The 14413-nt window shown below is 38.9% G+C and overlaps 1 protein-coding gene across 1 annotated transcript in view; it reads left to right on the top strand.

Moving 5' to 3' along the window:
* LOC117077858 (glutamate receptor 3-like) overlaps positions 1 to 14413 on the top strand; it is a 334953-nt gene that overhangs the window by 306729 nt on the left and 13811 nt on the right. The window contains 2 exon segments of the mRNA XM_033201429.1: positions 1556 to 1803; positions 2364 to 2478. Of these exon segments, the coding sequence (XP_033057320.1) occupies positions 1556 to 1803; positions 2364 to 2478 (363 nt within the window).

The raw sequence follows: 14413 nt of genomic DNA, 5'->3' as shown, positions 1-14413 counted from the left end.
GCAAACTCAAGCAGCATTGGTAGAAAATAATGCTCCAGGCCATGTGCTCACGCCTGTAATCCCAACACTTTGGGAGGCTGAGGAGGGAGATTCACTTGAGCCCAGGAGTTTGAGACCAGCCTGGGCAACATAGTGAGACCTTGTCTCTACAAAAAAATAAACAAAATTAGCTGGGTTTAGTGGTACACACTTGTAGTCCCAGGTATTCAGGAGGCTGATGCAGGAGGATCAGTTCAGCCTGGGAGGTCAAGGCTGCAGTGAACTAAGGTCACAGCACTGCACTCCAGTCTGGGTGACAGAGAGAGAGAGAGAGAAAGAAAGGAAAAGAAAGAGAAAAAAAAGAAAGAAGAAAGAAAGAAAGAAAGAAGAAAGAGAGAGACAGAAAGAGAGAGAAAGAAAGAAAGAAGAAAGAAGAAGAAAGGAAAGAAAAAAAGAAAGAAAAAGAAAAAGAAAGAAAGAAAGAAAGAAAGAAAGAAAAGAATGCTCTAAAACAAGAAGCAAAAGTTTTGGTTTTTTTTTTTTCATTCTGTTCTGGTCATTTATTTGGTGTACCATGTCTATTTCTAAACACTCCAATTAGAGACAGACATTACCAACTACAATGTGCCTACGAGTGGAAAACCAAAGTTGTGAGAGTTCTGGAAACAATATCAGAGTTTCACCTGATGAAGAGATGAGAAGGGGACATAATAAAGGCCTTTCAATAATTAAAGAACCATTGTACATAAAAAAAGAACCGTTGTAAAAAGGGACAGAATTATTTTACGTAGCTCTAGGGGATAGTACCAGGGGGTGAGGGGCATGGATTAAAATACTACCTATTGAATACAATATTCACAAACTAGGTGGCAGGATCCGTACTCCATACCTTAGCATCACACAATATTCCTATGTACACATCTGCAAATGTACCCCCTGTGTCTAAAATAAATGTTGAAATTGTAAAAAGGAATGGGAGCTATAGAAAAACAAAGATCATCTTAGAATAAGGAAGTACTTTCTTATGATAATTGATGTTCCATGCTGGAGTGGGCTGACTGAAATGGCTGTACACTACCTTACAATGGTCTTTGATTAGGCATATCCTGCTATGATTAGATAAACATAGCAGGATATTGTAGAGGAGATTTTTTCATTGAGAGGAAGATTGAACTAAGAAAGTGTTTTTCAAATAAGATTGCAACCAATTAGTGGAGACATGGAATCCATTTAGTGGGTCCTGAGCAACATTGTTTAAAATGAATTAGAATAGAATAGAAAATATCAGAGAGCATCACACATAGCAAGGGTGAGTGTCGTTTTGAGAACTTGTTTTGGAAACAATGTTTACATATGTATAAATGTGTCTACTAGGTTGCAGTGTAACGTTGAGAACTTGTTTTGGAAACACTGTTTACATATGTATAAATGTGTCTACTAGGTTGCAGTGTAACGTGTTTTTTATTACTGTGGATTGCAATTAATTAAAAAACAAAAACAAAAAAAAACTACTGCACTAACCCTCCTCCAGATTGAATATCTGGCAGCGCTAAGAATTCTTATCTTTTTGGTGCAGAGATCCAAAATTGCTGTGTATGAGAAAATGTGGTCTTACATGAAATCAGCGGAGCCATCTGTGTTTACCAAAACAACAGCAGACGGAGTGGCCCGAGTGCGAAAGTCCAAGGGAAAGTTCGCCTTCCTGCTGGAGTCAACCATGAATGAGTACATTGAGCAGAGGAAACCATGTGATACGATGAAAGTTGGTGGAAATCTGGATTCCAAAGGCTATGGTGTGGCAACCCCTAAAGGCTCAGCATTAAGGTGGGTGGAATAATATAACAATATCCGTGTTGTTATAGTATTCCACCTACCCTGATGCATTTTGTTGTCATTTTCTTTCTTGTGGATTTTGAGGTAACTTTTAAAAGTTTAAAATCCTACAATATTCCATGGAGTTAAATAAGACGGTAAATTATGGTTTCATCTATTTAATGCATCCATTTTTTTTAATGTTCTCTCTCTGTGTTGTCCTCTCTGACTGTTTGTTGCTGTTTTAATTTTACAGTTCAACGGCTTTTTCAATTTAAATGGTAAAAGCCAGTTATGGTGCCATATGTGACGAATGTTAATTGCATGGATGTGGTGTTCTTGTTACTTTTTTTCTCAAAGCAATTTCCCCATCCCGCACACTTCAGTTTTGAGCAAATGTTATCCTCCATGCCACCTTCCAATATTTAACCCTGTATTTGCTGTACAGACATTTTTATAGCTCCACGTTCTGTGAAATTTAGCCAATTTGTCCTCTTGTGCTCCTTTTTATACGTTAACGATTTCCTAAGCATTTGTGCATTTTCTTACAAGTTATGTTTTATCGTTTCAAGAAATGCTGTTAACCTGGCAGTATTAAAACTGAATGAGCAAGGCCTCTTGGACAAATTGAAAAACAAATGGTGGTACGACAAAGGAGAGTGCGGCAGCGGGGGCGGTGACTCCAAGGTCAGCCTCAATGTCACCACAACCGGGTACCCTTAGTGACGAGTAATCGGCAAGACTGTTATCTTATTATTGAGGAGACAGCACAAGACTCACACATAAAGTGGAATGACCAGGTTATTCCCCTGCCTGGCAGCTTTGGGAAACAAAAAGGCTTTAGGGCACTGCCCACATTTTTGATCTAACTTGGGTCCCTTCTTAAACTCCCAGACAGAGGCTCCAACCACACCTTTTCCCTTCCTTCACCACCAGATTGGTTGCCTTATGAAAGCCATGATGGGGTTTCAATGCCCTAGGCTTTCAAGAGTCCAAGGCTTTCCTGTGAGACTGTCCCCGCCTGCCTCATTTGAGTGGTATGAAAAATCAGATCCATCTACTGAAAAGTCAGGGCATAGCCTTTGTTTTTCTAGGTTGTGATGGTTGCTCACAGAGGTTGGTTGGTTGAGTAAGGGTGGCTTCTTCAATTATGTGTCTGAGTGATGAGATGTTGTTCTCTATATGTGATAGCCCATTTAAGCAGACCCCACTTAACTTGAAAGCCAAATAACAAGCTCGGTTTCAAGTTAAATGGGGTCTTTCTTCAATAGGCCACCCCATATAGAGACTTTGCAGAGATATTTTGTGTATTTAAGCAAGTGCGTCGCCTAACTGTGATACTATATGTATGTATAAATCCCTGATTTAGCTTCTTCTTAGCCATGTTCTTGGTTCAGGTAGGTCTAATTGTTATCCAGGCTGCCATCATGAGAAAACCCATCTTATTTGGCATTCCTTTGACTTCTAATGCTCTTTGGAGCTAGAATGAATGAATAGCCATCATCCAAGCAACAAGAAATAGGGGCAAGCTCAGAAGCCACGATACCAAGTCATGGAAAGACACTTTGGGTAAGTACAGGAGAGGACCTGAAAAAAGAATCCTCCATGGCCAAGGGCATGAGAATTATTGAATGTAAACTCACCTCTTGTACGACCAAGATCCCATGGGCATCTTAAGGTGAAGAACAGTTTCCCAACCACAGACCAACAGACAGGCAAGCCAAAACTTTTCTTCTTCAGAGACAATGGTTGCACTTCTGCTCCTCTCTTTCCCTCTCTATCCCTCAGGATCCTGATGGAAAAGTTAGTTTGCCAGTCTGCAAACATTATATGGGTTGGAAACACTGATCCAGAACACTTTCAAAGAAATAAATTTTAAAAGAACTTTCTTCAGCAAATAATCTTACCAGGCATTGGCATGGCCTTTTATCGTAAAACCTTGATTAACCAGAACTCACCTAACCAGTACCCCAACTAACTGAATTGCCCCCTCAGTACTTCACATTGATGAGAAAGCAGCAATAGTATTCCAAAAAAGAAGACTGCAAGGAATTGATTTTTTTAAAAATCACTTACCAAGAGATGACCTATGGTTGGGTCACATTCGGCTCTTTCTCCTCTATCTTCTCTCCATCTGGATTGACCCTCAAACGTTAGAGGCTGCTTCCCCGAGGCGAGAAAGTAGATAGAAGCATTTTAAGAAAAACTGTTATTAGCCAACAATGAACAAAATGAGTGTTCTTATTGAAAATTCCATTCATCCCTTATGGATTCCAATTAATCAAGGTTTTACTATGTGTCAAAAAGCAGTAACTTTCTTTCCCACCAATGTGAACTGATGACACTGACAATTTAGCCAAGCTTTTGGCTCATTTGATATTTACAATGGCCAACTTGATGGTCAAAGTATTTAGCACCTGTCTTCCCAGTCTTTTTCTCATGTTATTAGCACGGAGAACCTAATGTATCATTGAAGTGAGTTGCAGAATGAAAATTGAGTGGATGGATGCATTGCTCTCACGAATTCATCATTCATACTCATCATGGTTAAAAAGGAGCCATGGACTGTAACAAGATGACTCTAAAACATCCACATGATGCCAAGTGCTCAGAAGTTTTCAGATAACCAGACGTTTGATGTTATATAAACAAACAAAAAATCTGCACATATTTGCTGACTTTTTACTTTTCACCCAGATGTTTTGGTACATGAAGACCCCAAAACTTTAGACCAGCTATTTTTTAATTACAACCAGCAATCAAGCATTTTTTCCTCAGCTAGTACTGCTGCAAAGTTTTTATCAAGTAACTTTATTGACAGCTCACGATTTCCAGATTATCTGAATTTTGATATGCAAATAGAAAAATATTTCAGTAGATCCTAAATGTTTTCAACTTCTCTAACCATAGTGCTACCTGCCAGGCATCTTTCAAATCGCTTTTCTTGGTCATTCCTACAGCCAGTCTTTTGAAATAAGTCAACCCTTTTCTCAACTATGGATAATAATATGATCAGTGCTGCATACCCAACGATTGCTTATTCCATTTCTGGATTACCAAGAAGCTTGCCTTTATCTTCTTCCTTCTTGCTACGTGCTGTTTTCTGAGAGTGAGCAAGAGAAGGGGCAAGAGATGAACGTGAATCTGGTTACCACTACGTATTAGTGATGAAAAAAAAAAATCAATGGAGAAGGAGGTAGAAATAGCAGTAAAACCTCATTAATTTGGAGCCCTCTGATTAATAATTTGTGATAAACTAGACAGGGACCAGTCTACAAGTTAACTTTATATTATCAGGCATGAGGACAAGAAGGTTGTTAAGCAAATGCAGAGTTTAGACTGGAACGTCAGTTGAATTTTTTCTTAAGAGAACAAACCCTTTTCAAATGTTGAAAGCACTTATTAGATATAATCATATTCGTTACATATCTATCTGCTAAAGTAGTTCTCATGAGGATCTCCACTAAGACAATGTTTTATAGTCAGTTTGAATTACAAAATAGACTTAAAGAAATAAAATTGTCATTCTTCAAACCTATTTTGTAATACAGACTTGCTTTATTCATTCAGACAATCCTTTCCCTCTGTTCCTCGAAATCAGTAAGGTTTTACTGTATTAGCAAAATGGCTTGAGATTTACATCTCTTCATTGTGTCCCATCTCGTTAACATGACAACTGACTGTTAAATATACCATCATTCACAGAGAAAGTGAGATCCAGAGATGGTGATGACTTTGAGAAGGTCACACAGCTAATGCTGTCATAAATCTCTGCTGACTTTCATAGTCACCTCTTGTGATAATATTGCAGATGGCAATTTAGCACTACCACCTATCCAGTGAGCAATGTGAATCTGATTGCATGTGATACGTTTCCGTAAGAATCAGGTTCATTCACAACTACCTTGGTTACTAGGCAAATGGCATATTTAAGCTGTTCCAGCCCTCAGTACTGATACTAAAAATGACAATAATCACAACACTGACATTTATAAGTGCTTTTATTTTTTCAAAAACACTTTCAGGCCCATTATCTCTGAAACCAGGAGAGGGAGAAATACCTGTATCACTTATCTTTCTGTCTCTCTCTCTCTCTCGCAACCTTTAAATAATGATAAATGGGCAATTATGTTAAGTCATTGACTTTTTCTTCCCTGGCATGAGACATTACACATTCTGAGATTAGTCTAGAAAAGTTACCATACTATGGAAAGAAACAGAAAATTTTCAGGTTGTCGTAAACGTGCATGAGCTTAAACTAATAAAACTAATGTTTTATTATTTTATTTTATTTTTATGGATACAAGGAATTAAGAGCAAGGTCAGTCTCTGAGGCAGCCCCTGAACCATACCTACAAGCTGGAACCAGAATACTCCTTGGCTTTCCCAATTTCCCAAACCTGAGCTAATAGGACCTAAACAAAACAGACTTGATCATTCCTTGATGAACTGTAAATGCACATGCAAGGATCATGTAAATTAGAGCTGTGGTTTGGGAATTTTTAACCTGCAAATCACCCTTTTGTGTTCATGCTTTATGACAATATGTGTGCAGATGCAGTAATAAGAGCCAGTAGGTTGTTTCAGCGATAAACCCAGATCACCAGGGGTTTGTGACATAGCCAGTGAAAGTCTATCACTGTAAATCACAACAGAATGGAGGATTTATGTGTAGAACTACCACATAGACACATCAGTCTCCTTCTGCAGCTGCCTGTCCCCTCAAACGTTTATGTTCTCATTCACCCTACTTCATTCCCTTAATCTTGGGTAAAGGGCACCAGCTTTGCTTTCCCATCTAGCCTTACCTTACTAGACAGGGTAGGGTCAGTGAAACGAGCTATTTGTGACTGAGGTGGAAAGTTATTAACAAACCCTACCCAACCTCACCATAGAATTATACCAGACTTTAGTCCTCTCCAGGGATTAAAATAGACTCCCAGTGTCCCTATATTCCAAGATGAAAATCAGCACATATGTGCTCTTGGGAACATTGTAACAGAATATTTAAAGGGGCCATTCTGAGCCCCTTGACTGCAATGAGAATTGTAGGATAGGTGGGTGCCTTACTTGAAAGGCATATAAGGACATGAGGGAGGAGGATAGGATGTGCAATTGAACCTCCTTATTTAAATAAATGGTAAGATGCTCATTGTGACTTATAGAATATTGATAGAGAAATGCAGTTTTACTATATCTTCAAAAATATATAGGAACTAGAATAAACTGACCAATGTGATGCTAGGAAAAAACATAGGGAATTTGTTTAAATCGTTTCAAAAAATGCCTGCAATTAAAATCAGTGATGTTCTAGATCCTTGAGGAATCGCCATACTGTTTTCCATAATGGTGAACTAGTTTACAATCCCACCAACAGTGTAAAAGTGTTCCTATTTCTCCACATCCTCTCCAACATCTATTGTTTCCTGACTTCTTAATGACTGCCATTCTAACTGGTGTGAGATGGTATCTCATTGTGGTTTTGATTTGCATTTCTCTGATGGCGAGTGATGACGAGCATTTTTTCATGTGTCTGTTGGCATCATTCTTAGCAAACTATCACAAGAAGAGAAAACCAAACACCGCATGTTCTCACTCATAGGTGGGAACTGAACAATGAGATCACTTGGACTCGGGAAGGGGAACATCACACATTGGGGCCTATCAGGGGGAGGGGGGAGGAGGGAGGGATTGCATTGGGGAGTTATACATGATATAAACGTTATGCACATGTACCCTAGAACTTAAAGTATAATAAAATAAATAAATAAATAAATAATAAATAATAAATAAATAAATAAATCAGTGATGTTTCTTTTCACACGGGTGCTCCCGAGGTACCTAAAAAGAGTTTGTTCTCTGAAGAAATTAAAACATATTCTCCCTATCACTAGCTATCTTTGTTTTTTTAAATCCCATGCATTTGCTTAGCAAGTCTTCTATTCAAAGATAGTAAAAAGTTACAGTCTCGGACAGCCCATTTCCAAAATCCCTCAGCTTCATATTTGGTGGTACATAGATGAATGAGGTTGTACTGTATTTCCCATTGGTATACATGAGATCTTAAGTTTTGTGTGTATTTCTTCTTCTTCCATGTATGTCTACAATTCTCCTCTCCTATGCCACCGTCTCTTAACCACTTCTCTTCCACACCCAGAATTCTTTGACTTTCTTGGGCCGTGGGTAATGGATATGAATCTGCATCTGCCTTTGCCTGCAACAAAATGGACCTTTTATTGGCAGGAGCCATCCGTAAAGGTTGACATTTCGGATACTCAGGGTTAAGATGGATCCCAATGACTCTTTATTGACACTGTTATGTGTGTAGGCAAGAATCATTACAGATCGATGGCACTTCCTGGGTCTTAGCAGAAGTTCCTGTGAATCCCCAAGACTCTGGTTTGGGATCGAGGAGTAGGGTGAGTATATTGTGCTCTTCGTTGGTTTGCATGATTCTATGCTGGTACTGCCTCCTGGAAGTATGAAGAACCTGACAGTTTTCTTTCCTGGTAGTCACTAAATTTGCTCCTTGAACTTACTCAGGTCTTCCTCCCAAGAGCAAATCCTCACTTTCTCTCAAGTGGCTGCTTCAAGCAAGGGACCTGTTGCCTTAAGAACTGAACCAGTCCAATGACTGCCAAAACCATTGATTTTGCCAAATGATATTAAAGAATAAATTTTACCACCGGAAAAAAATGTAATCCAGAAAGAAAACATTTTAAAAAAGTAATTCCATTCTAATGATTTTTTTAAAAATTAACTGTGGCCTTAACATGGTTTCTATCATTACGACATTATTATTTGCCTTGGTGTTATCCTGATAACATGAATGTGTTTCTTATTGACAAATAATGACCAAATATCCAACACCTGAGCTACAGAAAGAGCACAAGAATGAAAAGCCTGAAGGTAAGAATGCTGTTATACAATTGCCAAGAGCAAAGACGCCATTGCAGTGGCAGGCAGTGAAATGGTGTATGTTTATTCCCTTTCTGCCCTTTGAAGACCAAATCATTTGGTTTCCTTTCATTTGAAGAGAAGGTTATACGCAATCTCTGAAAGGTAGGACAGCCATGGAAAAGAAACATGAAAAATTGGATGCAATTGAAATATATTTGGTGAGGGTGGGAGTTGGGGTTGGTGGAGCAGGGTGGGGGCAAATTTCTTTTGCGAACAATTGAAATCCATTCTCTTTTGACTTTCTAGAGAGCGGTATAGCATTTGGCCCTTGGCACGTGAGGCTGATCCCCATTGATCAGAAGTGGCAAAAGTGTTGTCCAAGTGCTGGATTCACCTTTTTGCTTAATTTCATCTGGCATTGAAGCAAATATTTCTCAAAATATAGATTTAAGGCAATGGCATTCATATATATATATATATGTATGTGTATATATATATGTACACACACACACACACATATATGACTATTTGTATGTCCTGTCTAACATCACTGCTGGAAGGGCAGATGTGATGTGTAGATGCTAGAATGCATGCTAAAAGAGGGTGGTATATGCCCTGGCATGACAACTAGATCTGATTTCAGATCTGAATATAGACTTCATTTGTTGCAATCTAGCTAAAACTGATTCTTTTCTATGAGTCATGGTCAAGGGATGGCTATTGGAGAATAAAGAGGATGCTGGCACCCATCAGATTGAACTCTCAATGCATATTTTGTCTAGGATCAGGGGAATGAGTTAAATATCTTCAGAAACATACATCATGTGAGTTTCTGGTACAGATCTGTTTCTCTCTTCTCATTCTATTCTTCTCTAGGTGCCACTGGAATGAATTAAAGAAAACACACTTATACATAATAAAACCCAACCAATTTGATAGTTGATTTTTCAAAGGATCTTAAACCAGAGTTTTCAAGTGAATCATACCAATTATGTATTTGAGAAAGTTTCTATGGCCACATTTTGCTCAAAACTTAGCATTTTCCCTGAGCCCCTTCTCTCTCTGTCAGGGACAAATTGAGTAAGAGGTCTTCCCAGACTATTGGGTTCAACTTCTAGATGGAGAAGTTGAACAGAGGTCCAGTTTGGCAGTTTAGTAGAAATCTATCAGTGAAATACACAGCCTATGGAATCAAGGGGTCTACTTCTCTGTATTTGAGAGGTTGTAATTTAGAAATGTCACTGGCTTTATCCATATGTGTAAGACTTGCTTCTGGGGCTGCTGCTGCAGCATAGATGCTCATCAATAGATTTCAATCACTAGCATTGTTAGGCCCTTAGTGAAATGACTCACAGCTTTCAACTCTTAATGTTATATGCATGCATTATTGAATTTGCTCTTTGCACTTATATTAAATTATTATCCCAATAGCAAGGAGTTAAATAGGTTTGAGCTACATTTGTGAACTACATGGATATAAACACTCACTTGGAGATGGTTTCTAGCAGCTAAGCACTGCATAACTCTGCAAATCATTGTAGCTGCCCTTGTTAAATGAGGATTATTTGGGTTGCCAGAGTTCAGTAATGCCAGCAGTCATGTATGCACATGCTCCCAGGTTGTACAGAAAGCCCAGGCTGATCCAGGATACAAGGATTGAAATAAAATCCTCATTTTCCTGGAAGCCTACATACAGGAACCCCTGTGAAAACAAAGGGATAGAGATTTGTTTTAAAGGACTTCAGACACTAGTGTACTCAAGGGCATATTTTGAACTGCCATGGCCTCAAACAGCTGCTATACGGAGAGAGAAATCCCTTCATTATACATATTCCAGGTTAATCTACAGAAAGGAATGTAAAGTACCACATAGTAAATTCTTTAATCCAGCAAATATTCTTCTTTTGCTTGATCATCAATTGGCTTCAACTTAATAAAGCAAGACCAACCTGGGCAGAGATGTCTGTGACTGCCTGCCTGTACATGCCTGTTATGTCCTGGGTGATGCTGGGGCTTTTCCAGAGAATGCTAGAGAGGCAAGTGAGTGATTTGGAAAGATGCCTTGTCATCGTGAAAACTTGAAACATCTTCAGTAAAAGAGTTAGCAAAAGAGAGGATGGCTGTTCTCCCTCCATTGGGCCAAAGATATTTCTAAAAAGTTGTTCCCAAAAGATCTAGATACCAAGAAGCAAGTGTTAGTAACTTAGAGCAAGGGTTTGGTTAAGGGATAGGGTGAGGCAGGGGCTTCCAGCTTAGGCCGTGATAAGTTTCCATTCTCATCATCCAGATAATGTGTTATCAGAGCAGATTTCTAATTGACTGTGCAAATGCACCACCCTTGCTCATATATTTCTTTTACTTCTCTGTGATCTCCTTGTCTTTCTCCATAACCTACATATTTACACATATATCTATCTCTCCTAAGGGCACCATTGAGGATCTTCTGGAATCATTAATTAAACAGACATTTGCTCTTTAGGTGTCCCTGCTCTGAAAGGAGAAGTGAAGCCATTTAGAGTAGCATATATCCCATAGTATTTCAGGGGACTAAATCATACTACACCCTGGGTTCTGATATTTTTCAGGCCCAGAGCCATATTGACAGTATAGATTCCTCTCTTTACCCTTTCAGGATCACCAGATTATTTCACAGAATCAACTTGGTAATTAATTCACAAGACCTAATTTTCCTTCTTTTCCCCTAAGCTCAGCACCTTCACATCATTCTCTTCACCATTTCCTTGTTCATAATAAGGAATCCAACCTGGTTCTAAGCTACTATTTACTATTTACTATTTTAGGTATTTCCTGAAATTAAAACTTTAAAATAAATTAAGCAGTTCTTTTGAAATATATCAAAAGTTTTATTTATTTTGTTTCTTTAAAAAAATTAAGTTTCAGCCAGGCGCGGTGGCTCACGCCTGTAATCCCAGCACTTTGGGAGGCTGAGGTGGGCAAATCACTAGGTCAAGAGATCGAGACCATCCTGGCCAACATGGTGAAACCCCATCTCTACTAAAAATATAAAAAATTAGCTGGACATGGTGGCATGTGCCTGTAGTCTCAGCTACTTGGAAGGCTGAGGCAGAAGGATCGCTTGAACCCTGGAGGTGGAGGTTGCAGTGAGCCGAGATCGCACCACTGCACTCCTGCCTGGCAACAGAGCAAGACTCTGTCTCAAAAAATAAAAATAAAAAATAAAAAATTAAAAATTAAGTTTCTACTTTCACAGAAAAAAAAAATCAATGGCATTCTTATCTTAAAGCTGTCTCCATATGTACGGTTGGCCATCACTAAGATAACATTGATTCTTTAAAATGGCTGGTTGGTACAACCCAGGAACTGAGCCTGGAATCCAGGCGACCACCAGCTGGCAGGATTGTGAGCAGTCTTAGTAGCTGAGTTAGTGGCAGGTGTGGATTGTAGAGATAAGCAGAAATTTTTATAATCCAATAACGTTTTCTTCAAAAACTGAACTCATTATCAAAGTATTACGAATTATATTACTATCCCCTATATAAAAAACAGACAGATGTAATTCCATGACTGTTCCCCACACTCAGAAATCATCACTGAGACACAATTCAGCATTAACTTCACACACTTTTAAATGACTATCTAATTCCCATTTCTCTCTCTCCATCTGATCAACAATCCATATGCATTTTTATGACTTACACGCCACAAAATGTTTTCTTAGGGGAACCTTACACTCTTCCACCCCAACTCAAACATTTTTTTAGACAAAATAGAACAAAGAGTGGTAGTTTATAAATATTTACTCTTTGTTTCATTTCCCATTTCTCAGAAAGATTTGTATTTTAACAAAGCATGTCACTTAAAGATGTGAAATTCTCACAGTGGAATTTCAGCTGCCAGTGAGATAAATATTTTTGGACAGAGGGATGTTCCCAGTCCTCCTGAAATTATGTCACAAAGCACTTCTGTTTTCTCCCTAAGCCTGCTGACCCATGTCTTTGTCTTAGGAGGGCTCTACTCAGCAAAAAGTTCATAGCAAGCCCTTCAGAGGGGAGAATGCCTGACTAATTTCCACGATAGGAATCTGACCTACTTTGTTTAATTCTTTCTGTTCTCTATTGAGGTGAGTACAATAAATATTTCTGACTTATAATTCTCTTAGGTACCAGTTAAGGGCCTGCAGTAATTGCCGTGAAACATTACACTGGAGACATATTGCTGCACCACAGTAAAAGGCCCCAGCTGCAAAATATGCCCTTGCTAGATTGATAGTTATTTGGAGTATGGGGGTCCCTAAAGGAAAATAAAATCATCACAAATATCTAAGCCTGAGGAGCAAAAATAAAGAGGGATGCTACCCTTTTGTGTATTCCACTGGAGAATGTACAGAACACAGCTCAATGTATATTAATCGGCCTTTTGACCTGCCCCATAAGTTGCTGCAGAGGCTTGTGCAAATTGCTTAACATATGTGTGCCTCAATTTCTTTATGTATTAAATAGACACCATAAATCTACCTTCTTAGGGTGATCATGAAACCTGACCAATAATTATAATCATAATAATAAGTATGTAAACATACTAGGTTGAAAAACAAAATGCTGAAAGAGTTATTGATTTGACAAGTATTTATTAAGAAAGATATCCTAAATGGAGATACAAATACACAAGCCATGTTCCCTGCCCTTGAGAAGCACACAGTGTAGTGGGAGACATAAGACATAGGCATAAATAATAAGGCAAGGTAGAAGTGATGGAGGAGACAGAAAACATTGAAGAGCAAAAATAGCTTCATGGAGAAAATGACATTCAAAATGATCAAATGCCCACCTATTTCCACTTCCTTCAAAATACCAATGTGTAAGAGTGTGTGTGTGTGTGTGTGTGTGTGTGTGTGTGTGTGTGTTGGGGAGAGGGTGTCAGTACCTTCAGTTGGTTAGGATTGGGCTAGATAACACATCTAATAAGGTACAGTAAGAAAGAAAACTATGTGGACAAAAGCAGTTTTCCTCTGCCATCTCAGAAATTTAGTCTACCCCACAGCAACATGGAGTTCTAGGAGATGTGGATTTTAAAGTACTTTCTTTTCTTGGCATCTATTGTAACCTTGTTAAGTGGTATTATCTGTGATTTCTGATTACAGCTTTTATGCTTGTTGGCTGTGCTGCTGCTTGAAATGTTTGTTTTTCTCCCTCATTTTTATTTAGAAGTTCCAAAAGCACATTGGTTCCCCGCCAGGTTTCATAAACCCTGTGATTAATTTTCTGATCCAAGGCTAAACTTCTAACAGTAGGTCATTTGTCAAAATTCTCTAAAGTCCTATGGTATCTCACAGGAGGTCTGGATACTCAAAGGCAGGATTTCTCAACTTGGCACTACTGACATTTGGTGCCAAATAATTCTTTGTTGTGGGGGTTGTCCTGTACATTGTAGGATATTTAGCAGCATCCCTGGCCTCTCCCGACTGGATGCCTGTAGCATCCCCCAGCCCCCACCTAGGTGTGACAACAAAAAATGACTCCAGACATTGCCAAATGTCCCCTGGAGGACAAAATGGCCTCTGGTTGAAAACTGTTGTTCTAAAGTAACCTACACTGTAATGGTGTAGGCCATGGGAGTGAAGAGCAGTTACCAGAGCCAGTTCGTGGAAACCACTAGATGGCCTAAGGCAGGGATAAGCCTTTGTTCAGAAGTAGGATGCTAAGTCACCGATGTACTGAGCCTGGGTTTTGGCAAGAATGGA

Source organism: Trachypithecus francoisi, unplaced genomic scaffold, assembly GCF_009764315.1.
Source record: "Trachypithecus francoisi isolate TF-2019V2 unplaced genomic scaffold, Tfra_2.0 Lachesis_group6, whole genome shotgun sequence".
Classification (NCBI taxonomy): domain Eukaryota; kingdom Metazoa; phylum Chordata; class Mammalia; order Primates; family Cercopithecidae; genus Trachypithecus; species Trachypithecus francoisi.
This window is presented reverse-complemented; position numbering and strand designations above follow the sequence as displayed.